General features: G+C 48.7%; 3 protein-coding genes, 1 non-coding gene and 1 pseudogene across 7 annotated transcripts; 1 reads left to right on the top strand and 4 right to left on the bottom strand.

Moving 5' to 3' along the window:
• Positions 1 to 5: 5 nt before the first annotated feature.
• Positions 6 to 9,784, bottom strand: NXF1 (nuclear RNA export factor 1). Of its 2 annotated transcripts, none has more exons than XM_039860390.1 (21): positions 9,605 to 9,784; positions 7,912 to 8,095; positions 7,540 to 7,693; positions 6,795 to 6,878; positions 6,582 to 6,686; positions 6,377 to 6,457; positions 6,192 to 6,261; positions 5,972 to 6,060; positions 5,737 to 5,844; positions 5,451 to 5,560; positions 3,617 to 3,653; positions 3,257 to 3,325; positions 3,124 to 3,179; positions 2,884 to 2,991; positions 2,702 to 2,760; positions 2,475 to 2,590; positions 2,322 to 2,364; positions 1,687 to 1,759; positions 1,017 to 1,199; positions 494 to 554; positions 6 to 365 (listed from the first exon to the last, which is right to left on the bottom strand). In XM_039860390.1, the coding sequence occupies exons 1-21, from the start codon at positions 9,630 to 9,632 to the stop codon at positions 327 to 329; spliced, it is 1,857 nt and encodes a 618-aa protein (XP_039716324.1). In that variant the 5' UTR covers positions 9,633 to 9,784; the 3' UTR covers positions 6 to 326. The 2 variants fall into 2 exon arrangements, with proteins under 2 accessions (XP_039716324.1, XP_039716325.1); XM_039860391.1 differs by lacking the exon at positions 9,605 to 9,784 and adding an exon at positions 9,077 to 9,196.
• LOC120600928 (uncharacterized) lies at positions 7,276 to 7,394 on the bottom strand (annotated as a pseudogene).
• Positions 9,785 to 11,179: 1,395 nt separating the features above from the next.
• Positions 11,180 to 26,795, bottom strand: STX5 (syntaxin 5). Of its 3 annotated transcripts, none has more exons than XM_039860394.1 (11): positions 26,621 to 26,787; positions 25,716 to 25,956; positions 24,608 to 24,678; positions 24,400 to 24,455; positions 24,214 to 24,284; positions 20,760 to 20,876; positions 20,603 to 20,659; positions 20,344 to 20,425; positions 19,763 to 19,869; positions 19,480 to 19,601; positions 11,180 to 11,934 (listed from the first exon to the last, which is right to left on the bottom strand). In XM_039860394.1, the coding sequence occupies exons 2-11, from the start codon at positions 25,935 to 25,937 to the stop codon at positions 11,775 to 11,777; spliced, it is 1,065 nt and encodes a 354-aa protein (XP_039716328.1). In that variant the 5' UTR covers positions 25,938 to 25,956; positions 26,621 to 26,787; the 3' UTR covers positions 11,180 to 11,774. The 3 variants fall into 3 exon arrangements, 2 of the variants coding, with proteins under 2 accessions (XP_039716328.1, XP_039716329.1); XM_039860395.1 differs by having other exon boundaries at positions 25,716 to 25,871; positions 26,621 to 26,786; XR_005652293.1 differs by having other exon boundaries at positions 11,799 to 11,934; positions 20,344 to 20,462; positions 26,621 to 26,795.
• On the top strand, positions 16,471 to 16,589 carry LOC120600915 (5S ribosomal RNA). The gene has a single exon (XR_005652314.1). It is a non-coding gene; the product is annotated as a 5S ribosomal RNA (ribosomal RNA).
• A 265-nt stretch (positions 26,796 to 27,060) lies between the features above and the next one.
• Positions 27,061 to 27,517, bottom strand: TEX54 (testis expressed 54). The gene is made up of 2 exons (XM_039860241.1): positions 27,436 to 27,517; positions 27,061 to 27,296 (listed from the first exon to the last, which is right to left on the bottom strand). The coding sequence occupies exons 1-2, from the start codon at positions 27,515 to 27,517 to the stop codon at positions 27,061 to 27,063; spliced, it is 318 nt and encodes a 105-aa protein (XP_039716175.1).
• Positions 27,518 to 27,604: the final 87 nt, after the last annotated feature.

The raw sequence follows: 27,604 nt of genomic DNA, 5'->3' as shown, positions 1-27,604 counted from the left end.
GGACACAAAATACAATATCACTCTTTATCTTAAAAAGTAGGGAGGAGTCTGGGGTTAAGTACACAAAGCACCTCAGTCCTTCAGGTAGTTTAGTGTCAGTTCTACAAAGTAACCTTTGGCTTCCTGGCACCAGTGAGGCTCAATTTTCTGAAAGTCTTCCAGAGTCTTCCAGAAGGCATTGAAGAGAGGGATCCAGCAGCCCTCTCTCCTCGGTCACAGTCACAGAGTGGCCTCGGGCCGGAGTGGAGGAGACAACAACCATGACAAGGAGACATCGATATCCAAGGACTATTTACAGGGGGCTTCTTCTGGGGCAGGACTTGGGATCACTTCATGAACGCCACTTCTGGGATTTCGCCCTTGGCCTTAGAGAAAAAAGAAAGGTCAGTAGAGCCAGGCAGCTCATCCCCCCCCGAAGCCCTCCCCACCCCCAGATTACCTCTTGAAGGCCCAGAGAGCCCTGTCTTTTTGCCATCATATTCCCAAACTTTACCTTGAGATGAGTAAAGGCCTGGGCAGATCTGGTGTAGTCCCAGTTGTTGTCCTGAAGGCACCTGGAGTGGGGGGAGAACAGGCACCTCCATTAGAACCAAAATGCAGCCACCCAGATCACTAAATGCCAGTTCGGAATCCATTCTACAGAAACATTTGCCTAAGTTTGCCGACAATTATATACGTTCTTGCACAATTTATACAAATGAAAAAGTAGCAAAAATCCAAATGTCTATCAATGGTCTACTGAATACAAAGTATTTAATAGCTATCAAGAAGACTAAAGTAATTTTTATAGTGACAGGAGATGTTCACGGGATAAATAAAAAAAAATAAGTTGCAGAACAGTATATAAAAAGGAACTTCATTTTGGCTTTAAACTTTGTGCTAATTTACGGATAGGGCACATTTTTTTATAGACCGTAATTTTTAAGCAACAAAAAGTTTTGGCTTTTAAAATTTCAGGAGCACTTATTATTCACTACCTCAGTTTACCCCTATTCCTACACATGCCCAGGACTCACTTCTGGGACCACTCAAGGTTCATGCCAGACTGGGTAGAGAACGCCTGCAGCATTTCCTGCTGCTCTGGGGAGAGGGTGGGCACGGGGCTGGAGGAAGGCGTGGGCGCAGGCATGGCGAAAGCTCTTTGGATCTCGTCAGGGCTGGCATTCCGCACAAACAGCTCGTCGTTTACGATGCACAGCCTTGGGGACAAAAAGCACCTTAGCTATACAGATAACCTCATCCTCCCCAAATCATTCCTATTCTGACACCTGACACTCAGATTCTTTCAATACCTACGAGAGCCCCTCCTACTCTTAGCTATTACCTTGTATCATTTTATTGATATGGCCTTTCCCATATCAAACACACTAGAATTATACATTCTGCCCCAAAACATGGACAGTTCTTATCTTTACAACAGACTCAGGAAGTGAACAGTTACACCACTTTCCAGATGAGGGAACCGGCCCTTAGCCAGAAGTGCTGGAGCCAGGCTGAGAAACCCAGCCAGCCCCACTCCAGAGCCAAGCTCTTTGCTACGGGAGCTTCCTCCTTCCTCTGGTTCCCTGTTACCTTCCTGAAATTCTGAAAATACCTTGAGGACTGACTCCGCCCCTGCCTTCAATTCCCACATGGCCACGGACTGGGACTGGGACCGGGACCCCACGCAGTAAGCCAAACTCTCACCCTGAATTGCTGGCCGGAACAGCGACGAAGGTCCGCGTGAAGGCTCGCAAAGAATCCCGAGACTTTCCATCCACTGCAAAAACAACGGCAATGACCCCTGAGTCGCTCACGCTTTATGTTTACAAACCGCTTCTCAAATTGTGGTCTTATTTGATACAAAGAACCCTAAGTGGGCCAGACAGGGATGACTATGTGTGTGCAGAGGAGCAGAGGTGGGGAGGCGTGTCAGAGGTCAGAAAAAACAATAACAACACTGTTATCCCACGGATAGAGTATTCATGTGCCAGGCCTTGTGTCAGCGCTTTTTAAGTCACTCCATTTACTCTCCAGAGATGGCTATTACTAACCCTCCTTTACAAGTAAAGAATCTGAGGCTCGGGAGTAATGACACATCGGACCAAGGTTGGGATGGATGCTCAGACCTGTCTGTCTCCGAAGTCTGTGTCCTAATCATGGGCTTTCCCACAGCCCAAACAGGAAAGGCAGGCGGAGAGGGGAGGCCAAATGAAGGTGACTTGGGGAAGAATAGGAACAGGAAGTCAGGGAAGAAGAGGGGAGAGAAGGCAGCAGGGCAGCTGAGAAAGGCCCTAGCTGGGGGAAGAACCATCCTCAGACAGGACTGCTAAGGTTCTCACCTTCCTTGAAGACTCCATTCACAGAAAAACACAGCAGCGTGTTCTGAAAGAGAAGCAGCAGCAGTTGCCACGCAGGCCCCAGGCCCAGCCGGAGCCTGGCCTCTCAACCGCCCCTTCCCTGTTCCGACTGTCAGAGAGGAAGTCTGTGCTTACTGTTTGGGCGCTTATGTCTACCACAAAGGAATTGACGTCGTGCTGAGTTTTGGGCAACTCGTTGAGGAAGGCGACGACGTTCAGCCGTGTGTGCTTCAGCAGCCGGAACCGCATGGCTGGGGGCAGGGGAGCAGCCGAGGTTAGGGGCTGCCACACGCTCCTGGGCCTCTGACAGTTTCCTTCCCATTCCCTTCTCCCATCCTGTTTTGTTCACGTCACACACTTACTAGGGTCTTTAAGCTTCTTCACATTCCTGCTATCCTTGAAGTACTCGCCCAAATTGCTTCTGGGGAATAAAAGCAAAGGGAGGCAGTGGTCAGAGCACTGTGGAGCGTGGACACTAGCAGATGCTGGCCTGGGCATGCCGAGAAACTCTGGTCCTGGGCAGGTCCTGGGATGTGATACTCACCGGGCAGGGTTCTGCGGGGTGAAAGGGATGCTCAGGGAGCAGCAGGCCCCATCATGGTAGGCATCCAGGAGCCGCTGCCGGTTTCCAGAGTCATAAATTGCATAGTACCTGCGGGGAAAAACAAAAGGGAAGGTCTGTGCTCCACAGTCTGCATCCAGAAGGGGACCTGATAGTCCTCAAGAGTGAGCGTGCTGGGGCCAGCCCACCCCTGCCCGACCTCCAGGGCCCTGGGATACTTACTGCTGCAAGAAGTGCAGGACCAGATTCTTCAGGGTCTCTGTCCCAAAATAGCTTCCCTGGAATCAAACAGCTGTTAGGACCAGGCACTGATCTCTCCTCCCAACACAAGTTCTAGCTCTGCCCACTCTCTCACCTTGCACGGTGGTAACATCGTGGGTGCTTCAACATCGAAGGCAATTGGCGGGGGTAACTCGTGGCCATCCTGCCGAAAGGAAGTGAAAGGTGGCGGTGTAAACCCGAGAAAAAAGACGGGGTGAGGAATAAGATGGAAAAACTAACAGAAAGAGGTCAGAGGTCAAGTGGAAAAGAGACAAGAAAGGGTCCTGGAATCCTGATAGCAGGTATTTTTCTGGGAAGGATTATAGCTTTTGTTGGATTCGCAAAGGGCTCCATGTCCCCAAGTTAATGGTCCTACAAAGGTACGTTAGGCAAGACCTTGGTGGTGAGAGATGCTACGACTGTTAGAAGAGAATGAAAAAAGTTTCGGACTTACCAGGCGTAGTAATTTGGGAAATCGTTCGCGAATAGCGCTGTCAAGAACGGGACAGAAGTGAGTGATGCTTCAGAGCCACCATGCCTCCTGGACTGCTCTAGGAGCAAATATACCAACACCCGAGGGACAGCCCATCCCATCTTGCTCATCCTCTCACTCCTCCCAAACCTCTGAGCTCCAAGAAAAACGGCCCCACTCCCCACCTTACCTGGGGCACCCGGAAATGACTGCCTTGAAGGCTGACTCTTCTCTCTGCCTGATCCCGACGGCTGCAGGAGCAGCACACCCAGGCTTTAAGCCCGGGGCCTCCTCCCCCTCACTGCCCCCCTTACCTTCTACCTACTCACCTGTGCAGCCCCGGGAGGAGGGAATGGGGTGGGAGCCCAGGGGCTCCGCTGCCTCAACAGGTATCCATCAGTTCTGCCAGGTCTGGCCGTGGCCAAGACCAAAACACACCACAGGGATGGCACGGGATGTTGGGGCAAGGAGATGAGCAAGACGGGGATCAGGAGGAGGGGAGGCAAAGAAGGAAGCAAAGAAAGAAAAAAGGAACAAAGAAAGAGAAAAGGTAGGACGGGGCAGGGACAAGGGAGAGATGGGAGAGAGAGAGGGGAGTGGAGAGGAGGAGGAAAGAAAGAGCGAAAGAACTACAAGGCAAGGAAGCGTTCTGAAAAACGGGGAGCGGAGCGGGGCAGGCACCTGACACAGCCCTTTCCTTCAGCCGCCCTTCCCTGCGGTCCAAGGCAGAAATGGCAAACAAGTCGTTGCTGCAGCGAGAGGGCAGCTGCGGTCGGCCAGGTCTCTGTCTGCTACCTGGGTCCCGGTCTGAGCTGGGCGTGGGAAGCAAAGCAGCCATGGGGGCGGGAGACCTCCCTCAGAAGGGGTGAGGGTTCAGGCCCCTGCAAAGTTGGGGGGGTGAGGGTCTATGCCCCACCTCTGTTGGCCCCCAAGTTCTCTCCTGATGGCCCCTCTGCGACTGTGCCTGTCTTAGGTTGTTCCTTCCCTGAGGAATCTTACCCGTCTCTGGCTAACCAGCCATCCTCCGGGGCCAAGCAGGGTGATGTGAGGTGTGCAAGTGAGGGAGGGGCAGCGCCCCCGTGAGGGTCAGTTGTGTCTCCTTGGTAGCCTATGCCCCCGTGGCCTCCACGCCCAGCACCTGCCTTGGGATTCCCTCGCCCGCTGGCGGGGCCCCGGCTCTGGTCACATTTCTTGGGGAACCCAGGTTTCTTCTCCAGGGAGGGCCCAGCTCAGCACTGGACAAGAGAGACAGACTGCATGGCACCAGCCACGAGGAGGCCTCAACCTCAGCGTGGGCAGGAAAGCCCAGGCAACATCTGTAGGCAAGTGGATTGTGAGAAGAGGGTCCCTCTTGACAAAAGGACAAGAGGGGCCGAGACAGGACAAAGGAGGGACGGCCCAGCAACAGGAAGTCCCATTGGAGGGCTTTCTCAGCCCAGGGATACCAGGCTCTTGGCACAAGACAACTCCATGTACGGGGGCACATACGAGACACCCCGATGATGGTAGAAAAGGGGAGATGTCCTTCCTGGAACAACAGGGTGGGGAGATTCTAGAAAAGGCTGTGTTCAGAAGAAAGAAGAAAAGCTGTAGAACCAGCAAACACACAGTCAGGTAAAAAGAAGGGAAAGGAGATGTGGGACAAAGCTGGGCGACATGGGCAGATGACAGGGAGGAACACGTGATCCTCCCAAAGGACAGGTGGTTCCAGCTCAGGGCTGCACATCTCCTGCAGACGGGCACTGGTCAGGGTGCATTAGCTCAGCCTCCCAGGGGGTGAAGGTCCCCAGGAGGGGAGACAGAGACTACAACTGACCTGATGTAGGTGGACTGGTCCCGAAAAGTATCGCATAGGGGGTTTCCTTCGAGCCACAGCTCTTCCAGCTTCAGCCCTTTCACCTTGTCCAATTCCCACTCAGACTTCAACTGCAAAGGATGGGAGGAAGGCAAGAAAGAGACCGTGGTAACGAGAGCCAGCGAGATCCCCACACCACGCCACTTTCATCTCTTAAGTTCCTTCCTTTGCCTCTTGCCACCAGCAGGCAAGTCCCCTCCACCCTCTGCCCACCACAACCAAAACACAACCAAGTCTCAACTCTCACCTCGTTTCCGGAGAGGTTTAGGATCTTTAGGTTGGGTGCTTTCTGCACAATGCTGGACATGTCGTCCAGCCTGTATAGCTTGTTACTGCTCAAGTTCAAGGACAATAGCTGTGGGGAGAGAAGACTTTAGAGGCAGCACCACCAGGAAGGGGATCGGAGACAGATCTGCCTCCCGACCCCATCCAATCTATCCCACTCTGCTTCCTCCCATCTATTAACGGGGCAAAAGCCTCACCTCAGGGATGTTCTCCTCAATGATTCGCAGAGTAGCTGCCATACAGCTTCTACGATTCAGGACAACATCAATGTTCTGGGCCACCAGATCTTCAGGAAGGAAAGGGGAGTGAGAGCGCTTGCCTAGGCCAGGATCGGCACCAAACCATTCTCAAACTTTCCCTGCCTGAAAGATCCTCCTCTGTCTCTGCCTATCTGAGAATCACTGTCATCAACCTTACCTGGGTCTGAACGGAGGCCCTTGAGGTCAAGTGCTTGTTGGGAGCCATCATATCGTTTACTCATGATCAGCTACAGAGAAAGTAAGAGTTTTCAGTGGTCAGGTCACTGCAGTTGTGAGCAGGCAGTGGGGAATGTGAGAACCACTAGGACTGGGGTGGAAACGCGTGACTTGAGTCTACTTCACCTTTAGCTGCTCTACTTGCTCTGGCTTCAGTTCATTCTGTACAGTAAGGGGTGGAGGAGAGGAGTTGATGATGATGGATATCTGCAGAGAAGACACAAGGGCACGGTGAACTCTAGGGAAACCTAAGTACCAGGAACAAGACCCAGTGCCCTGAGCAGCGATCCCTGCCTCCAGCCATGCTAGAAGCCAGGCCCTTTATACACACCCTTCGGTTTTCTTGATCCAAAATCTTATAGTTGACAGCCTTTAATGCAGAGGCAGTACTGGCATCCTCAACAAAAAACTGGGCCCTTGTGTTTTCATAGTGAAACTACAAGAAGAGAAAATGAGAGCATTAGACTTGGAGCCCAGAGCCCCTGGCCCACCTGGCCCCGCCTCCTTCCTTGGTGCTCAGCCAGCCACTCAGGCCTTATCTTACCTCAATGGGGGTAAAAGGAACACTGCACTTGCTCTGAATCATATTCAGGAGCCACGACTTGTCATATTTTCTGCCATAAGGAATCTACATGAAAGAAAGAGCACAACATGTAACTAAGGCTAGACAGGAAATTCAATCTATTGCTTCACATAGTTTGCCAAACTTTAAGATTTTCTAAAGAAAGCACCAGGTAAAGGCTTTCCACTGGAGCCAGACATGGATTCCTTAACCTCCTTTCTCTTTATACTTATATTCACCAAAAGAATCAAATTGTCTGACTCAAAGTCCCAAGATATTATTTATACCTTGCCTACCCCTGAGAAATCAACCTCCCCAACTCAGCTTGAGCCAAATGGAGACATCCAGTTACCACATTTTCCTTTAGATGGCCTTTCCTTCCTCCCATCCTGCCTATCCTTTCTACTCCTTTTCTGAACCTTCCTTTGGGTGTTCTAAGGCATTGATTCCTTTATTTTTTTTACACCTACAGCATCTAGTCTTCCTAGGTGGTCTCCCATCCAAGTACTAACCAGGCCCGACCCTGCTCAGCTTCTGAAATCAGACGGGATCGGGCTTGTTCAGGGTGGCATGGCCGTAGACAGACACTGATTCTTAGGAGAAAGGATGGATACCTGACTGTGGAGTAAACAGCTGAGAAGACTAACTTGGTGGAGTGATGAGGAAGCACCTTAACTCTGAGCCCAGCCCCCATCTCCCCTGCACCATCTCTTCCCAAGACACTCACTGTAATCTTAAACCAGTTCTTCGAGGTCCCGTCCTGGCTGGTGCCGGCCCCTCCTCTCTGTGGAGGAGCTCTGTCTCGCCGCACAGTAACATGAATGCGGTCTCGATCGTGCCAATTATCACCCCGACGGTTGGGTCGTGCAGTATAGGGGTTGCTGTGTGGAAGTAGAGAATACAATGTCCATAAACACAAGAGCTGTCTTCTCAAAGACCCTGCTGCACTGTTATTAGGACTACAACTGAGACTGTTCAACCATTAAGCTGGTTCTGGCAATTCTCGCTCTGGTAGGTAGGAAGACAAATGACGTGGACAGTAAAAGGGCTATATTAATGAATGAGTCAATAATTCAAACCAGATCAAATAGCTACTTACTATCGTACTCGGGGAACATCCTGGGCATCGCTCATTGCCACATCTCTGTCATCTTCTTCAAGGCGGGAAGATCGAATGCCAGCACCTCCTCTTCCAGACCTACGGTTTCCCTCACCACACTTCCACCGGAAAGGACCCCGGCCTTTCTTTCTTCTTTGAGGGAAACTAACACGATCATCATGCTCTGGAGTTGGAAACAGAACACAAATTAAAAAACGCATCACTGGTCCAGCTGCCCTGCTGTGGCAATCACAGTACCCAGCACCCTGCATTATCAGGGTGAGATACACACTAACTATAGAGGCCACCACCACGCAAACTCCTCCGCCTGTCCAGAGAAAGAACTCTCTCTGTGGGATGGCAGCAACAGGGAAATATCACTGGGAAACTCCAGGGCTTTTGAAAAATGAAGCAGAAACTGGAACTACAGAGAAGAGAAATGTAACGTGGAAGTGTGAGTGATCTAAAAGTAGAACTGGACACAACTCAGACCCCCTGAAAAGTCATCCAAAATCTGCTTTCACTCAGCCTTCCAAATCTACTTAACCCTACTCAATATTTGGATGATGACCTCTCTCCCACCTTCTTAAACCAATCCATCACAATGATTACATCAGCTTTCAGCAAAAGATGATTCTTCTGCCTATCTGTTTATAATAGTTACAAAAAAAAAAAAAAAAAAAACGAACTTAAGGGCTTCTTTAAAACTCTTGTTCTCAAGTTTTGGGAGTGAGTACTTTACTTCCTTGGCCAGAAATGCCTTTGAACTCAGAAAACAAATCGTAGATGCAAGCTCCAGTGGTAACTAGGGTGCTTAAGCAAGGGTTCTCAAAAGCTCCCCAAAAATATGACCCTCTGACTCCTGGTGTGTAGGAATGGCTTCTTAAAAAAAGACTTATGACTCCCCAAAAAGGTCTGTTTAATGCTCAGTACTCTACAAACAATGAACTTCAAGAAATGAATCCAGAAAAATATAAACAGAAGGCACAGCTAACAGTCACTGAGAACTTTCTCCAGTGCCAGGCACTCGATATGAATGATCTCATTTACACACACACACACACACACACACACACACACACACACAGAATACAAAACTTAGTAGGTACTGTTTCCTCACTATGGTGGTCAGGGATGGAAAATGAGGCCTGAGAGCTTAACTCACTCAAGCTTGGTGTAGCCAACTCAGGATTGAAACCTTGGCTGTCATGTACTCCAAATGACTACTCTGGACCCAGGGTAATGCCTGGTCGAGAACATCGAGTTGGTGTGTAGGTCTAAAATATTAAGCCAACGCTGCAGGACGAAGGGGGAGGTGAACCTGGACTTTGATGAAAATAGGACACAGGTAGCCCATGAGCAGGGCACTGACTCACATTAAAAGAGTCTGGCCGCCAAACTGAACTGACAGGGATCCACCGCCCACAAAGTTCAAAGGAATCTCGTCACCCCACCGCCGAGCCACCCGCTCCGAGCCACAGCTCCTCGCAACGCCAGGATTCCGGAGTCAACAACACGGGCGCCCTCCCTCGAGTCCGGCCGGGCCCCTGGGCTGCCTCGCCCCCGGCCCGCGCCGCTGCCGTTCCCCGCGGACGCCGACCCCTCGCGGCCTCCTGCCCCTGCTGCGGCCTAGGCCGGCGCTGCCCACCTGGGCCGCAATCGCCCCGCTCCCCGACATGGGGCCAGCACTGACCGTTGTATGACTTCCCCCCGTCCGCCATGGCACAGCGAAAAGCAGGGCGGGCTCAGGCGCGGGCCACAACGCCACCAAACGTCCGAACGCTCAGGCGCTCCAGGTCGAAGTGCTCCTACGCCCGGCGCCACCGCATTTATCTGACCAAACGCGCGGCGCGCCGTCGACGTCCCCAGGTGGTGGGCGGTGCCGCCGAGAGGTAGCGCACAGCCCGCTGCGCATGCGCACTGGGCGAGCAGCAGAGCTGGGGGCGGGGCTCGGCCGCTTCACGCCCCGCCCAAGACGAGCTCGCCAAACTTTAGGTAGGGGTTAGTTCGCGTCGCCGCCTGCTTTTATCCGTCCGCCGCTACTGCCAGCACCTCGAGGGGTAGCGCTGGAGCTGGGCGCGGGCTGCCGAAGCCCAGCACCTCGAGAGGAATGGGAAAGAGGGGTCACACGAAGGTTTCCCAAGGAATTGGAGACCCGGACCTCAGAGCGGGAGTGATGGTTCAGACCCCTAGGGGGATCCAGCCAGCGTTATCTCACCCCAGCTCTCTGCCAGGTATGGATCTATGCTTTGCTTTCCTCGCCTGTAAAATGGATTTTCAGGAAAAATTAAACTAAACATAAGCTCCGAGAGAGCATAAATGGCTTTTTTCTTCAGCGCCTGGCTCAGCACCGTGACTGGCACATAGCAGGAACTCAACAAATATTTGTGAAACAAATGAATTTCTGATCTATGCATCCCTCGACGAAGATTTGCGGAATCAAATGAGAGGCTGCGTTTGTCAGGCTTTGGCGAGCAATTGGCTTCACAAACCTCCCCACCCACTACTGATGTGCTGTGCTAGGCCCACATAGTGTACCAACTGGGTAGTAAAGATTCTAGCAAGACCACCTGCTGAACAGAAGCCAAGGGGAGAGGAAATATTAAAATGCCAGAGCTAAGAAAAGACATGGGTTCTCCTAGACGTCCCCCTCCCCCCACCAAATACTAGGGCCAGCCTAGTGTACCAGGACTGTCGTCTCTACAGCTTCAGCCTCCTTGGGGGTGTGTGAGATAGGAGGGCTCCAGTGGCCTCAGACTGAGGTTTGTGGGTACTGGTCACGAATGACAAAGCATATTAGCCTCATTGGAGGGTTGGTATTCCAGATAGTTCTCCCTTCATTCTCCTGTGACTGGGCTGAATTTGGTGAGGGGGTCGGAGGGGACCAAGAGCCTCAGCTGAAGCTGACAACAAATTCTTCACTTTTCACTCCTGGCTGCAGACAGAGCTCCTGCCTCATCGAGCTCAAGGAACAATTAGGGCCAACCAGTTGGAGGATCCAGATGAAACAGGTCCAAATACTCCTGGAGAGGCTCTTGGAAGTTGCCACCAATCAGGAACCCGAGGCCCCCTCTGAAGGGAAGTTGCCATGCTAATAAAGTGCTGCAGCTGCGCTTGGTTCTCCCCTGCCCGGAGCCCGCTGTGTTCAGAGCACAGAGCCTGGCCCCTCACAGCCATCAGCCCCACCCTTTCAGTTCTGGTACTGGGCAGTGGGCTCCACTTGCTGCCTACGCCCTTCGACGCTCCCACCCAGAAATGACAACATAGCTAGTGAGGCTGACAGTCTTGCTGTAATTGGGAGGAATGGCTGCAGCAGATTTGGCAGATTGAGAGTCACCAGCAGCCAAAGTTGGGGTTGTGCAGGCAGCCAAGGGGCTCAGGGCCCCCCACCTCACATGGTGGAGAAAGGAAGAAGAGGTCAAATTCTAACCCAGATGAGAAAGTTGGTCCCAGGGGCAGTTTCGCTTCCTCATCTCACTCTCAGGATGTGGGGAAGGGCATCCATCATGTCCCCTTACTGCCAAAGTTTCCTCTGAGAGAGGCTGGGGAGGGTTTATAAAAATCTCCTGGTGAAGACAGCCTCCCCCACCGGTCCCCCAATTGGCCTCTGCTCCCTTCCAGCCACTTCACAGCAGAGTCCAAATCCAGAACCACGTGTTTCGTGGGCCTGAGGGTGGTGAGGGGAGGACAGGGTGGCCAGAGGCAAGGAGTGGGGGATCGGGGGCAGTGGCCATTCTTAGCAGTTCCAGGAACACAGGGCTTTTTCTTCCAAGTACCCTGCACAGGCTCAGTGGCAGCGCTGGCCACCTGCCCTCCCAAGTGAGTTCCAAACCCCCACAGAGTGCCTCAGAGTTGGAGAGGGTTCAGGCAAGGAAGACCACAAAGATGATGAAGAAAACAATGAGGATGAGGAAGATTTTGACCATGAGCCACCGGTTGGAAGTAACCGACTGGAAGTACTTGAGAATCTCTGAATGGGCGGCCTCAACATCCAGCTGGGCTCCTGACACGTTCTCATCGATCCTGGGGATAGGGTCGGGAGGAGAAGAAACAGAAGGACAATGGATTAGAAAGAATGCTACTGAGGTGGACTTACTGACATGGAAACATGGTCACAATATGTGGCAATAAAAAGTTTACATATATAATAGGACCCCATTTTTGTGTACAGAGAAAGCTCTGGAAGGGTAATATAAACAAGTCTTGGCTTTCGTGTGAAAATCAGCCCTGCAACTTATTAACTGATGACCCCAAGCCAGTCATTTAACCTCGAATCTCATATTCCTCAACGGAAAAGGAAGGAAAAATGGTAACACAAACTCTACCTCTCCGGTTGTGGTCAGCCTTACCTGAGTTAACAAATATAAAGTGCCCAACCCATACCAAGCCCCCAGAATATGAGCTATTATAACGTTTTACTCATTAGTATTTGATTTTTGTCTAATAAATATGTATTGCACTTGAAACGGGGAAAAGTACACAGGCCATAATGGTAAGGAAATCCTGGTTCTGAGAAACACGAAGAAAAACTTAGTGACGTGGACAGGCAGTCAGGGGAGAAGAGAAGCCTTACATCAGGAAAACATGTCTCCAGAGGACAGAGGAGTCCTCGGAGGAAGGGCGAGCTCTTGAAAGGTTGCTGAGAAAGAGAGAACACTTTCCAGCCAAACTGCATATGCCAAATACAAACCAAATACAAATTCCTGGTCTTTGCAAAGGGAGTTCCTGGGAGCGGAGAACTTTCCAAGCCGTGAGGACAGCAAAGTTGGTGGAACCTGGCAATCCAATTGGAAAGGGACAAGGAAGGCTGAGCCAGGGAAGGCTGTAAGCCCAAAGTCCTGGGAAGGTGCTCATGAGGACTGCGAGCTAATTTCTGTCCAAATATAGGAGCTGGATTGTACACGACTCTCTAGTATGTCAGAGAGGTTTCCTAGCTTTTGGCTATAATTGCACTTCTCAGTGTGGGTGCATTTGTCCTCTTGTACCCAATAAAGCTCACGCTGGCTGTGCTTAACAGAAGTGGAAAAACAGCAAATGCCATCTGGCATATAAAAGACTTTAAATGGGACTTCATGAATGAAACTGAAAGGAACGCCAGTGGCGAAAAAATTAGGAATCGGTGGGACAATGACAGGCAGTAGCAGGGGAATTAGAAAATGAAAATGAATGGGGCAGAAAAAAAAATGGCTTAGGAAGGACGAGACTGAGGAACACTGAAAGGGAAAATGTTTGCACGGAGAGGAGGACAAAATATCTTATGGAGAGGAAAAACTAGAGAGGGAAGGAACTGAGCAACAAGAAGCTGAACAGAAAGAATAAATGATGAACCTGCTGTGCGAAGCATGGAAAACCAGAGGCCTGGAAGGTGAGTGTAAGTTGGAAACAACAAAAAAGGAAGTTGAACCAAAGAAGACAGGGAGCCCAAGAACTGGAAAGATTATGTGACTGTGATTAGGAGACCTGGGATTTTAGTTTCTGAATTAGTTTCCCCAAAACTTCACAGTGATTGAGTAACTGGGTTTGGTTCAAGAGGACCCAGAAACTGCCTTATTCCATTGTAATTTTAAAGAAAGCTCCTTCCTTCCAGAAGAATGCCAGCTAATAAATGTAGGAGGACTGAGGGAATTCGAAAATTACCATTTTGCCACACACAGTCTCCCAAATGAGTCAGGCAAGGATCATCAGGGCTGGACATCCACAAGGACTCAGAGTATCACTTCACAGCTGACTTAGTCTGAGGGTCACCACCTTAAACTGACCAAACTTGTCATAACCAATAAAGGGATAATAACCTCATTCAGTGCTGATACGATCACCTGTGTAGCCGGCCAAAAATATTTAACCTGAATCTAATCATGACAAATACAGATGCAGGACTTTCTACAAGCAAGCAGTGGCCTTGGGGAGTGCTCTTCCAGTAGCTAGATGGGATGCTGCCCTATTCATAAATCTTTTAATAAAGCCAATTAGATCTGTTACATTAAAAAAAAAAAACACTGGCCTCTTAAAAAGAAAAGGAGTCAATGTCACAAAACAGAAAGCAGATTAAAGAGACGTAACAATCAAATGCAATGTGTGAATATTGCCTGGGTCTTAAACTGAAGGGAAAAAAATGCTAAACGCCTTTTTTTTTTTTAGAACAGTTGGGGAAATGTGAACATGGATTGGGTACTGCATACTGTTGGAGAACAGCTAATTTTCTCAGGTATGACAATATTATCATGGCTGTTCGGATAATACCTGTTCTTGGAGGATGCATGCTTTAGCGTTTGGGAATCAAATGTCATGATGTTTGCACTCAATTTCAAATGATTCGGAAAAAACAAGAACAAGAGGAAGCAAAGGTGATAAAATGTTAAGAGTTGGTGAATCCAGGTGAGAGAAATATAGATGCTCCTTATGCTACCCTCCTAACTTTTCTGTAGTTTGAAATTTTATTTACAAATGGGGGAGGGAAATGACTGAGTAAAGTAAAATGATCAGCAGTTTGCATACCTTAGAAAAAATAAGAATCACCTGTTGAGTGTATCAAAATGCAAATTCTTAGGTCTCATTTCCAGAGATTCTAGGGTGGGACCCAGGAATCTACATGCTGAAGAACTTCAGACCCAATCAGTGGTTTCTATTTTTTTTTTTTTTTTAAACACCTATAGCACCTGGTCTTTCTGGGTGTTCTTCCATCCAAGGACTAATCAGGCCCGACCCTGCTTAGCTTCCGAGATCAGACAGGATGGAGCCTGTTCAGGGTGGCATGGCCGTAGACCCAATCAGTGGTTTCTAAAGAGGATCCAGATCCACTAGCATCCAGGAGGCAAACATAAGAATGTTTATATCTATTTTTCAAATTCATCCTTTCAGGATCCCCATTTCTTGTGCATATGGTTGCCTACAAATTTCCTCTCTGGTTATTTCCTTTTTATACTTCAGTCTACTGTAAAATTCCTTCTGAGCCATTCAACTTCAAGTGCTGACACTGATCCAATCAATTCCTAGTCCTTGATCTAATTAATACTTTAGGGTCCTTCCCTCACGCTTTCTTTCTCAGGAGCACTCACACCTATGGAATCGGAATCTCCAAGTGTGAGGCCAGGAACCTATTTTCTTTACCTTGCCCAATTAAATGAGGCGGCTGCTCGATGGGCCAGTGTTGGGAAACCTGCTTTATACAAACGTAGGTGTCTACCCGGCTTCACATGATCAGCAAGCTAGGGTAAAAGAGCTCTGCCAGGTGCTGTGGGGAATAAAGTTCAACCAGAACTGGATGTCTCCTAAAGGCATGAGCAGTGGGCAGGGCTGTGTGCACCTGTGGATCCCTCTGACCTTCCACACCTCCTCGCCCCATTCTCTCCACTAACAGCCTTTCTTCTTACTAAACTGAGAAGACTAAAGTACTCTGAGAACTACCACCCCACCCCCACTGCCTCACCTACCAACCCCCAGCATCAGTGCAACATATTGAACTTTCCCACCTATTACCAGCTCCTTTTAAAGCCAAGCCCACTGCATCCCACTTCCTCTCACCTTCTCAAGACGTAATTTTAAGAATTCTCCCCTTCACCCCGCTCCTGTATCATCTATTTTTATTTCTCTGTTGGATCATTCCTATTAGCATACAAACATCCTTAAAAATTTTTTTTAAAACCATCTTTAAAAATAAAAAACCTCTTGGCTCCTACTGGACAACCTGGGAACAATCTGAGCATGAAAATAATCATTATCCTAACTGATTATAATACAAAAAACAAAAACCCTAAGCCCATAATGACGCCCAAGAGAAAGAAAGAATTAAAAAACAAAACAAGAACTCTGTGGTTACTACTTGTGGCAAACGTTCCATCAACTATTTACTCTGAAAATGCAGGAAAATAATTAAGGTTTTATCTAGCTTAATTAGGAGGATTTGGCTCATGCTGTTAATAAAGGAAAGCTCTTCTTTAGAGAAAAATGTGTTCCAATGAGATAAACTGATTCAGACAAGCATCATAAATGGATGCTAGAAACATTAGGTAAAGGTTTTTGGAGAGGAAGGTATCATAGGGTACCTCATGAATTACTTGCTGACTGCGAAGAAGAAACTGTACTTTTATTTTTATTTGTTATTATTTATGCCTACAGCACCTGGTCTTCCTAGGTGGTCTCCCATCCAAGTACTAACCAGGCCTGACTGTGCTTAGCTTCTGAGATCAGACATCGGGCTTGTAGACCATGGACCATGGCTCCACTGGGGCACGAACCCAGGACCTTCTGAGTGTAAAGCAGATGTGCTAACTGCTACACTATGGCACCACGTCTGAAAATGTACTTTTAAAAGGAGAGATTATCTGTCATCAGTTTAATCAAGTGATTAGATTTGTCCTCACTTATACAGGAATAAGCTGACATTAAACGCCTCCTAATGAGATGTAATTTGATACACATATTCCCAGAAAGAGAGGCAGAAAAGATATCTGAAGAAATAATGGCCAAACATTTCCTAAATTTTGTGATAGACATAAATTTACAGATTTCAAGAAGCTCAGAGAACCCCAACGAGGATAAATTCAAAGAAAATCACATCTAGTCTATGGCCATGCTACCCTGAACAAGCCCGATCCCATGTGATCTCGGAAGCTAAGCAGGGTCAGGCCTGGCTAGTACTTGGATGGGAGACCACCTAGGAAGACCCGGTGCTGTAGGCATAAAAAAAGTAAATAAATAAAAAATAAGGAATTGTAAACTGACAAGATCTTTGCAATCTGTGAGGTCAACCAAGGGTTGCCTCGCCTAAAAAAAGAAAAGAAAAAAAAGAAAATCACATCTAGACACATAAATAAGTCAATAAATAAGTCAACTGCTAAAATCAGCAGTAACAATGTTGAAAAGCAGCCAGAGGAAAACACATTACATACGATTAGAATATGACTGACTTCTTACGAAAAACAAGAGACCAAAAGACAATAGAATGATGTGTTTGAAGTGCTTAAAGAATAAAGCTGCAAATCCAAAATTCTATATGCAGAGAGAATATCTTTCAAGAATAAAGGTGAAATAGAAATATTTTCAGATAAAAGAAAAGTAAAAGAACTTGTCAGCAGATCTGCACTATAAAAAATGCTGAAGTTCTTCCGGTTAAAAGGGAAGTGATGCCAGAGAGAAAATGGATATTCAGGAGGGAATGACGAGCTGAAAACGGTAAACACATGAGTAAATACAAGACTATTTTTTCCTCTTAATTTCTTTAAACTTTAAAACAAAAGTTATAATTTTGTAGTGTGAGATTTATAAAGCATATAGATGCAACAAATATGACAACATGAGCACAATGGATGGGGAAAGATGCAAAGTTCTTCCAATTTATACAAAGTGCACTGGAAAGTTAATGATGCATATAGTAATCCCTACAGCAACTTAAAACAGCAAAGACATATAGCTAAAATATCAACAGACAACTTTAAATGGAATTCTAAAAACAATTTCCAATTGTTCAAAAGAAAGAACAGAAAAACAAATAGATGGGAAAAACAGAAAGCAAATAGTAAAATGGGAGGCCTAAATCCAACCTCATCAAAAATTACATTAAATGTTAATGAATTAAACACTCCAATTAAATTCGAAGCTCTCATCTTGCTCGGCCTAAAAACAAAATCTGTCACAGCTGATCGCTCTTTCCTTGACTCAGTTTCCTTTCCTGGCTCCCAGGACCCCACATTCATTTGCTTTTCTTCCTCTCTCACCAGCTGAGCTCCTGTTCAGTCTCCCCACAAGATGAGACTTAGGTTCAGAAAAGGACCCCATGCTTGACCCTCCTCTTTATACACGCAAGCCTCACCCAGTTTCAAAATCCGATTCTGCCCACTCTCGCCTTAGACCTGTCTCACAAACTTGATATACGCACCTGCCTATGCACTATCTCCACTTAGGTGTCTAACATACAACTGTCCACCTCTTGTTGGATAACGCGTCCAACACTGAACTTATTCCACCCCTAAACCTACTCCTCTCTGAGTAACCGGCCCTATTTCAAGTGAAGGCCATAAATCCCTTCGGTTGCTCGTAGCAAAAGCCTGGAGTTATCACAAACTCCTCTTTTTCTCTCACATCTGACATTTAGTTCATCAGAAAATCGCTCCTTTTGGTTCTACCTTCAAAATACATCCAGAATCCAACTACTACTCACCAGCTTGGTCACAGCTACCATCCCCTCTTGCCTAGATTACTGCAGAGGCCTTATCACCTATCTCCCCGCTTCTATCCTAGGCCCCTACAATCTGTTCTGATTACAGCAACTGAATGATCCTTTTAAAATAGAAGTCAGATAGTGTAACCTTTATTCCAAACCCTGCAATGGCTGTTTATGTCACTGAGAGTAAAAGCCAAAGCCTCACATGACTTTAAAAGGTGTCACATGACCTGGCCCCTCATTTCTCCTCTGACCTTACCTGTGTACTAGTACTCTCCTCCTCACTTGTCCCCAGCTATAGTGGCCTCTTTGCTACCCTTTAACTCATCAGACCCACTCCTGTGTGAACACCTTCACACTGGCTCTTCTCTCTGCCTAGTATTCTTCCCCAGATATCTACATGGCAGACTCCCTTACGTTCTCTCAAATCTTGGTTCAATGTCACCTTCTTAATAGGGTTGACCTTAATTACCCTATTTAAAATTACAACTTGTCCCTCCAAAACTAGCACTCCTGATTAGTTTATCCTACTCTTATTTGTAGTGTTTATCACTGGACGAAAATATGTACTGGACCACCTATTATATATCTTAATAATCGATCTCCTCCCGTAGGATGTAAGTTCCACATGGGTGGGGATCTTTACCTCTTTTGTCCGAGGATGTATTGACATAACTTATTGAATGAATGAATGCTAAGTACCAAAGAGGAGGGCAGATAAAATGCCTCTTGCAGCAGCAGGTGGCGCTAGAGGAGCAGAGAAGCCCGCCCATTGGCCGGCTCTGCCTGCCGCCTCCAGTTTCATCGTGTACCTCCCTGTTCATTATCTTCTAGCCACGCTGGCCTTTTTGATTCTTGAATACAGAAAGGCTGTCCCATCATAAGGCGTCTGTGCTAGCTGCCCACACTGCCTAGAACATTCTTTCTCTCTTCTTTGCATGGTTGCATCCCTCTTGTTATTCAGGTCTCTGTACCAAAATCATGTCTTTTTCAGAGCAGCCCTCCCTGCCACCCAATCTGATGTACCTGGTCAGTCATTTTCTTAACACATCATCCTGCGTTAACTCTCTGTATAGCCCTTTCACTGTCCAAAAATTTCCTGTCAACTCTTTTTAACCGCTGTCCTCACCCACGCTACTGAATTCCATACATACACTACGAAGTAGCTCCATGAAACAGAGACATTGCTGTTCTACTTATTGCTATATTCTCAGTGCCTAGAACGGTGCCTGACATGGAATGGGTTCTCAATAAACTCTTGCTGAATGGATGGAGGCAGGCGGACTCAACCCTGTGGGTGGGCAGGATTCACTCTACTCTTCGGAAGGTCCCTAGGGGCCTTTCAGAATGCCAATCCACAGGGGAGAGAAGGCTCCTCTGTCTGGGGCGGAAGAGAGAGAGAGCCTCACCTCTGAATGGTTTCTTCTTGCTCCTTAACCATGTGTGCCAACTGCTGAAAGATGGAGCCCAGCTCGACAATCGTGGACTCGATGTTCTGCATGGTGTCGGCCCGGCTCTGAATGTAGGTATCCTTCAGAGGAGAGAGCGTGCATGAGCACCAGGAGCAGCTTCGGGCAGGGCCTGCCTCTTTAGGGCCCTCCCAGCTTGCCGGTTCGCCCACTGCACATTCCAAACGCTTGTGGTCCACAGAGGACAGAGGGGCGACTCCTTCCCGGCTCAGAGCCTGAATACCTGCTCGTCAATGAGCTGGAGCTGCTGACTGGTCCGAGAGTCCACCATATCGATGGCGACGTCCCCCGAGGCACGGGGCTCCGCCCCCAAAACCACAGCACCGCCCCCTGGAGGAAGAAAGAAGACAGGGCACTTTTTATCGTTTAAAAGCAGTTTCAACGCCCCCTGTGGTCTGGATTTGAATCCCAGCTCTGACACTTACTAGCCTTGTGACCCTAGGCAAGTCATTTAACCTCTCTGAGCCTCAGTTTCCTCATCTGTAAAATGGGAGATAATAATAGTTGCTTTCTCAAAGGGTGGTTGTGAAAATTAAATGAGATAATGTGAATGAAGCAAGTGCACAAAAATTATTAGAAACTATCATTCTTCTAAACGTAACTGACTTCACGGCCACCAGTGAGAATGTGGGAGACTAAGTGTGGATCCCGAAGGCCAAGGTCAGGTTTGACCTCTGAGACATAAAGCCTAACAACTTCTTTGCCCCTCCATTCTCCTACCCAACGCTGCCCTTAGAGGAGGCCATCACAACCAGAGGAACTGAGCCGTGCCCCTCAGGACTCCCCGTATTGCCTGTCACTTACCCAGGTGGTTGGGGGCAAGGGGCAGGGCTGACACGGGTGTCCGGGAGAACTGCTCCCGCCGGCTCCTCTGCTGTTTCAGGTTCTGGGGTTGGGGAAGAAATGCAAACGTCCTGAGGCCTCTGGAAAGCAGGTATGTTAAAGAGATCCCTCCTGTGGGCCCATAACCCTGTTGCCCTTGCCCTTCCACTTGTCCCTTCCCCATTTCCCTCTTGGGCCCTTACTCCCAGATTCCTATCCCTCCTACACAGATTATTCTCACCTCTGTCCTCACTTCTAGAACTGATTTGAAGTCATTGGACATGGAAGCCAGTTTCGACTAGAAGAAAAAGAGAGAGGGTCAACCAAAGGAAGACAATACCTTCCTCCCTCCCTTTTGTTTCCCCCTCTCCCACCCCAGGTCCCACCCCAGGTCCCACCTGCAGAGAGACCACGATGGTATTGGAATGGGTTTGCAGGTGCCGGCCGCTCTGGCTGCCTTTGGCCCTCACGAAATCCTGAAGCTGGGCAATTTGTTTGTTGAGGCTATTGATGTCCTGGTGAAAAAGAGCCAACAGAAAAACTATCATCCAAGGAGCCTTCGGTCAGCATCTCCCTTACATGGACATCTCTGGCAGGGAGGGCAGAGTGGGAGTCACTAGCAGCTACTAGTCAGACTGAAAGTGCCTGCTGGGATTTTCCGAGCTCGAGAGTTTGCTCTGATTCAGTCTCTGTAGAGTAGAGCCAGAAAAAAAAGAAATGTGGTCTCATCCATTGATAAATAAATTACTTATTTAATGCCTCCACCCTATTGCCTTACTCCAACCTGTGAGGTCAGGCTCATGGTCACAGAACCACTTAAAAGCCCAAAATTTTGAACCCAGAGCATGTTGCCCAACAAAGCACCGGTGTAGTGCTCAGGGGAAAGCAAGAGTCAAAGGCACCATGGTTTTCCAGAAGCATCAGCAAGAGTGAAAATTGTGACTTGTCCAAGGTCACACACGATAAGTGAGTAGCACAGCTAGGCTTTCGACACCAGACCGATGCCGAGTCTACTTCACAACCCAACCTGCCAAGGGAGATGGAGACTGCCAGGGGATGGCAGAGAAAGCTGACCCAGGGCAACCAGCCAGGGAGGGATTAGAGGAAGAAGAGAAGGGGGAGGGGAAAGAAGTCTCGAATAGTAGTTCAAGAAATTGGCTAGGGAAAAAAACTAGGTAACTTCTAGAGCCCTTCCAATAGTCCCTCCCAATTAACATCCCTCCAATTAGTACCCCAGCCCCAACCACACTCGAGACCCCTGGATGATTTCCACTGACTGGCTTGCCACTTTAGAAAGTTGATGCAACCCCCTCATAGCCATGTGTCCAAAACTATATCCCAAGTTTTCTCCCCATAAAATCTCCTCCCTCAGGGTTCTAGCTTAGAAAATGGCAGTGTTTACCATCTCAGCGCCCCAGGTAGAAGCTTCTAAGTCACACGCTCACATATCCCTAACCCACCTACAGCCATAACACAACCACGTTTTGCTGAGCGCTTACTACGATGTACTCGGCACTGTGTGAACACAACAGCAGCCTCGTATTTGTTTACTGTGTGCCATGCAACATGCTAAGCAGCTTACGACTTTCTCTGTCCTTAAACTTAACATAGAAAACAACTCTTAAGTCCCCCATCCCGGAAAGCTATTCCCCTTTGATCCTTCCCTTCCATTTTGGTGAATGGCACTATCGTTCACAGTTGCTCAAACCAAAAACTGAAGAGCCATCCTCAATCCTCTCTTTTCCCTTAATCCGCCTGGATCATAACGGGAATCCACAGAGAACCCAGCTGATTCCAGCACATCCTCTGAATCGGTTCACTCATCTCCTCCACTGAACCCATCCTAGTCCAAACTGTCTGCTGTCTCTAAAAAATCTCCAAGAGCCTCCTAAATGACCTTCCTCTTAGAGCTTAATCTCCTTACAATCTGCTTTCTACACAGCAACCAGAGTGATCTTTTAAACCAGAGCACATCATCCCTCTGCTTCCTATCTTCCCAGAGCTTCCCACTAAGTGTAGAATCCAACCCAAATTCCTTACTTGGTTTACACAGGCTCTATATGGTCCGGCTCCACTCACTGCTGTGACCTTATCCCCTACCGGTCTCCTCCTCACTTGGTAGGCTGCAATCACATTGGACTCTTTCGTGATTATGAAATGTATTAAGGTCACCATACTGAGACCTTTCTCTTCGCTATTCTCACCTTCTGGAAAGTGCTTCCATCAGATCTTTGGATGACTGGCTTTTTTCTAACCACTCATGTCTCAAAGTCACTTCTTCAGCCAGGTCATCCTAGATCACTTCATCTGAAGCAGGCCCCTCACTTGAGTAACTCACTCACCTTATTTCTTATTAAGGATTTACCACTAACCGAAATTGTCTTTTCTGTTTACTTGTAGAGTATCTAGTTCACCCATTCAGAAAGGAAGTTCCCAAAGGCAAGGATCACATAACTGTCTTGTCCACTACCGAATCCCCAGAACCAGGCAGCCAAATGCACTCAATAAAGTGATTGGAAAATAAACATAGGAGTTCGCAACAACCCTGTGAGGTAGGTACTGTTTTTCTCCCCTTTTTATTTATCAAGAAAGTGAACTTCAGAGGAGTTAGGTAGCTCACCCAAGGTCATACCACAAAGGCTGGACCTGGGATTTGAACTCAAGTCGTGGTACCTGAACGCCTATGCAATAACACCCCAACAGTTAGTGGAACCCTCTCTTTTCTACCCTGCACAACATCTCTAGAATATGTCTGCCCTTTGGCCTCTGCTATAATCATCTTCGTACTGGACAACTGCAGCAGGCTCCTTCCTAGCCTCTCTGCCCATCCGTGCTCCAGGTTTTTTCTCCCTCTCCATCCATGGTCATTGAATCTCACCTTTTATTCTTATTACATTGTGCTGGCAAAGGAAGGAATTGCAACTGTACAGAACTGTGCTACGCCAGTGTCTTTCAGACAGAACTGGGATCCAGGTTCTAATTGTCTTGTAGCCCATGACAGTTAAGAGTGAGTCTACGCTCCTTAGCAAGGTCCACAATGATCTTCACAAACAACCACCTATCTACCTTGCAGCTTCATCTCCTGCCAATCACTCATTCATTCAACAAATATGGAATACCTACTATATGCCAGACACTGTTTTAGGCATTTGGGACACATCTGTGACCAAGCAGAAAGAAAAAGATCTCTACTTTTGTGGCGCTTACATTATTTTCTCTTTTTTTGAAGGGGTTGAAGTAGGTGGGAAAGAACAGAGATAAACAACATAATAATTACAGAAAATGTTAAAATGTATCAAGTGCTCTAAGGAAGAAAACAGCAAAGTAAGAAAGATCAGAGTTTTTGTCACTGGATTATAAAACAGCAGTCAGAGTGGGCCTCCTGGAGCAGGTAACATCTGAGAAAAGACTTGAACTTTCTCTTTTATAAGCCATGCCCCTGCAGTTTCCTCTGTCTGGAATGTTCTTCCACTGCCTCTACACAAGCCTTGAAACCAGCTCACATTTGACCTCCTCTATGAAATCTTTCCCGGAGTCCCTAGACTATCATTCATCTTTTTGTAAGACCTTTTCTGTACACTTGCCTCCTACTCGTAAGTTAAATTTATGGGGCTGGATTTCTCTTCTAAACAATAAGCCCTTGAAGACTGGAATCTTGCCTCATGCTTGTAAGGCAAGTGCCCAGTACGGTGCTTTGAACACAGCAGATGATCAATAAGTGTTTACTGATTCAATGGATGAGCAAGGATGTTTCGGGCCGGCTCTAGAAATTGTTCTGGGTTCCATAGCAATGAGAAATGATGGAAGTGATCTGACCGGAATGCTGGGCTCTCTTGATAGATGGTAACTCACCTGTTTGATGATGTAAGTCAGCTCCTCGATTTCTACTGCTTTATCATCAAAGAGGGATTTGCGCTTTGCCACTGCAGAGACAAAGAAGCCACAACAGGTGAGGTCAAAGACAAGGCTCAAGGAGTACGGCTCCTTAGCCCTCTTTGGTTCAATGCCCCATCTCTGAAACATCCCTGGAACACTCACAGATCGTCAGCTTCTCCAGCTTGGCAAATGTGTTGCTGAGGTCTTTCCCAATGCGCCTGCAAACAAGCATGAGCGAGGACACGGTGGGAAAGGGCAGGAGAGGGCCTCTTCCCACACTGCTCCAGCCCTCACAGCCAGGGCTACCAGAGGCAAGCCTATTTCTCCTCGGATGCTGCATCAGCCCACCACTTAACTTCTCTCAACTCACTTGGCCATGAGGGTGAATTCACTGCGTTGCCGGACAGCACGCAGAGCCGGTTTGTTTGCTTGTATTCCATTCTGAAAAGCAATGTCAAGAGTGACACTTTAGTTCCCCCTCTCGTTTCCACCTTTCACTATTCTCAGGTGTCCACTATACTCTTTCCAGTACTGGTGATATCCTTCACCAGACGGTCTAATTTTATCAGTAGTAGAAGTTTAGAGGCCAGATTTGAAGACAGACAGACTCAGGTTCAAAATCTTGACTCTACCACTTGCTGGCTGGAGGGGGTGGGGGGCAATTTACTGAAACCATTCTAAGTCTCTATTTCCTCTTCTATAAAATGAAGGCAATCCACACACTTCCTATTGTTGTTGTTAAGATAAATTAAAGGGCTGTACAGTATTTTAACCAAATAGCTGGTACACTGAGAACATCAAATGAATGGCAGGTAGCATTACCATTCTATTACTCCAATTGGGGCATCCAAAAGAATAACTGGAAAACTCTTGGAGATCATATAGAAGAGCAGTTGTTAACAAGAGCTGAGCAGTAAAAATATTTAAAATTACAGTCACTCAGGTCCCACTTAGATTCAGAAAGTCTGGACCGAGACAAGGAAATGCAATTTTTAAAAAAGCACTACAAAATGATTTTGATAAAAATTATTTATCTAGAAAATACCCTTCATTTTACAGATTTAAAAACTGAGGCCCAAATACCTTCCTCGTGGTCCCAGAGCAAACCTGTGGTCGAACTATACCAGAACTAGAATTCAAAGTGCTTGTCTCTAGCTGGGCTAAAGGCTCTTTCTAGAACCTGTTTCTTCCTTATCCAAACCGAATATACTGCAGCCACCTCTCATCCTGAAATTCCTTCCAAAATAGCAATCCTACTCTCCAGGGGATTCCTCCCCCCAAATTTCAGATGTTTGCTTCCAGATAGCGAGCCCACCTCTTAGTAGATCCTACCACCCCCTCTAAGCCTGATCAGTTCTCCATCAGATTCCCGCAGTAATTACTTAAAACAAAAAATACTTCAGTCAACAGTGTTGGAGCACAGCTTCTCCCGGATTTAAGTAAAGCCCACTCCTGCCTTTCCCACTCGCGGTCTTTACCTGACGGCTCTGCAGAGACTTGCAGGCAGACAGGAACTCCTGGGTCCGATCCCGGCAGGACATGGTGTCGGGAGGGGGAGGGACCAGGGCCACTGGGGGGGGCAGAGGGGCGATGTCGCTGCTGCTGCCAGTAGTTGCAGGGGACAGGACCTGTGTCTTTGAGAGACCCAGGTAGACACCCTGATCCGTGTTCTTAGACCCGTAGCGTTTCCGCGGGATCATTGAGACGCATAACCTCGGACTGTTGTGGAGGGGAGAGTGTCATTCCCCAGGCAACCTCTTTCCCCACAAATTCTCCCCAACCAGCAAATCCTTGAGCCCCAAAGCCAACCACAGCTCCTGGGGCTGGCCAGCAACGGGCAGGGCCCCACTTCCTCTCGGACCTAAGCCGTTCCCTTTCTGACTCTTTTTCAACTTGGCTCGGGTAGCCACAGCGCGGGGCCGGGGGCCCTGAAGCAGAGACAGGGCCAAGGCAGGTCCCGTGGCCCCGAGGCTCCAGCCCGGCCTGTGCACTAACTGCCCCAGGCTCTAATTGGGCCCTCTAGTATCCACGGGTTCCTTCGACTCCTCGGGGAGAAATGGTGACGGACCACCTGAAGGGGACACACTTCGGTGGGCGGAGAGGGGGGAAAAAAAAATCTCTGGGTGTTTATTTGAAACAGGAAGTCCCACCCCTGCACAAGTCCCGCCTTCTGGAGGACGGCAACTACTGATTAGTTAATGCCTACGCCTTTCTCAATAGGGACTTTCCTGATTGGACGGCAAGATATTCGCTCACCCGGAGCCGGGCCGGCAGGACTTGTCCGCTGGCCCCTGGTTTCCTTCCCCCGGCCCATCGCCGCCTCCCGGAAAGCCGGTGCCGGGACCTGACACGGCTGCCAGACCCCTCTTAGAGCGAGTCCTACCTCCTCTCTGCCGCCTGCCGCCGCCACCGCTGCCGCAACCTCCCGGGTCGTCACCGCCTCCTCTTCAGGCGTGGAGTCCGCCGAAACCCGACCAAAGACTAGAAGCCGCCACGTCACCCACACGTAACCCCACCCCCGGTGACGAGAGGGCAGTGTCACGCCTTTTCGAGCCGGGCCAACCCTAAGGACACGCCCCCTAAAACGCAAAACGATCCCGTCCCCCCATTGGCTAGACCGCTCTCCTGACCCCGCCCCTAAGAATTAGAGCCCGGGCCCTGGGGGCGGGGCAAGCCTCAGGGGAGGAGCCTTAAAGGGACCGCAGCCTCTTTGGCGCTTGCTCCCTGTGCGCCCAGAGCGAGAAGCAGAGGCTTAAGCGCTCCAAGTACACGTTAGAAGCTTTATTCTCTGGAGGCTAGGGCAGATTGAGAGCAGAGCTGGAGTCACCCCTTCTCCGGCTCCTCCAGGATCCCCTCCGAGTTGTTCTCCGGGAGCATACGCCCTTGCTTTTGAATCTGGATTGATTGTCTCCTCTTGTTTGATCGCGTGGAGCCCCGACGGCTGAACATGGATAGCCGCCGCCACAGTACAGTGATCAACAGGCTTTCGTTAGACTTGAGATTTCGGTGGTTTGTCGAGTCCACATCAGTCCCTTCGCCGTCGATGTCGACGTCCGTGTCTGGGAAATGACCGGGCAGCTGAGTTCCGCTCTACCCTCCCCCGTCCAACCTCCTGGACCTTTCCCCTCTCCAGCTCCAGCTCCAGCTCCCTGGGCCTCCCCGGGCCTCCCCGGGCCTCCCTGGTGTCTCTGGTCCCACCTTCCTCCTTGACTTCCTCCAATTCGGCCTCCTTGGCCTCCTCATTGCAGGTGTGGCAGTCCTTGTCTTGGCAGCAACCCATGGCCCGCGCGGCCCCCGCACTCGGTGCCACCTACTCCAGCCCACCTGGCTCCCACCCGGCTTTTGTGACGTCAGATATCCCGCCGCC

This window comes from Pteropus medius, unplaced genomic scaffold (assembly GCF_902729225.1).
Source record: "Pteropus medius unplaced genomic scaffold, Ma_sr-lr_union100, whole genome shotgun sequence".
Taxonomy (NCBI): Eukaryota; Metazoa; Chordata; class Mammalia; order Chiroptera; family Pteropodidae; genus Pteropus; species Pteropus medius.
The sequence above is the reverse complement of the archived record's forward strand: the minus strand, read 5'-3'. Positions and strand labels throughout refer to the sequence as shown.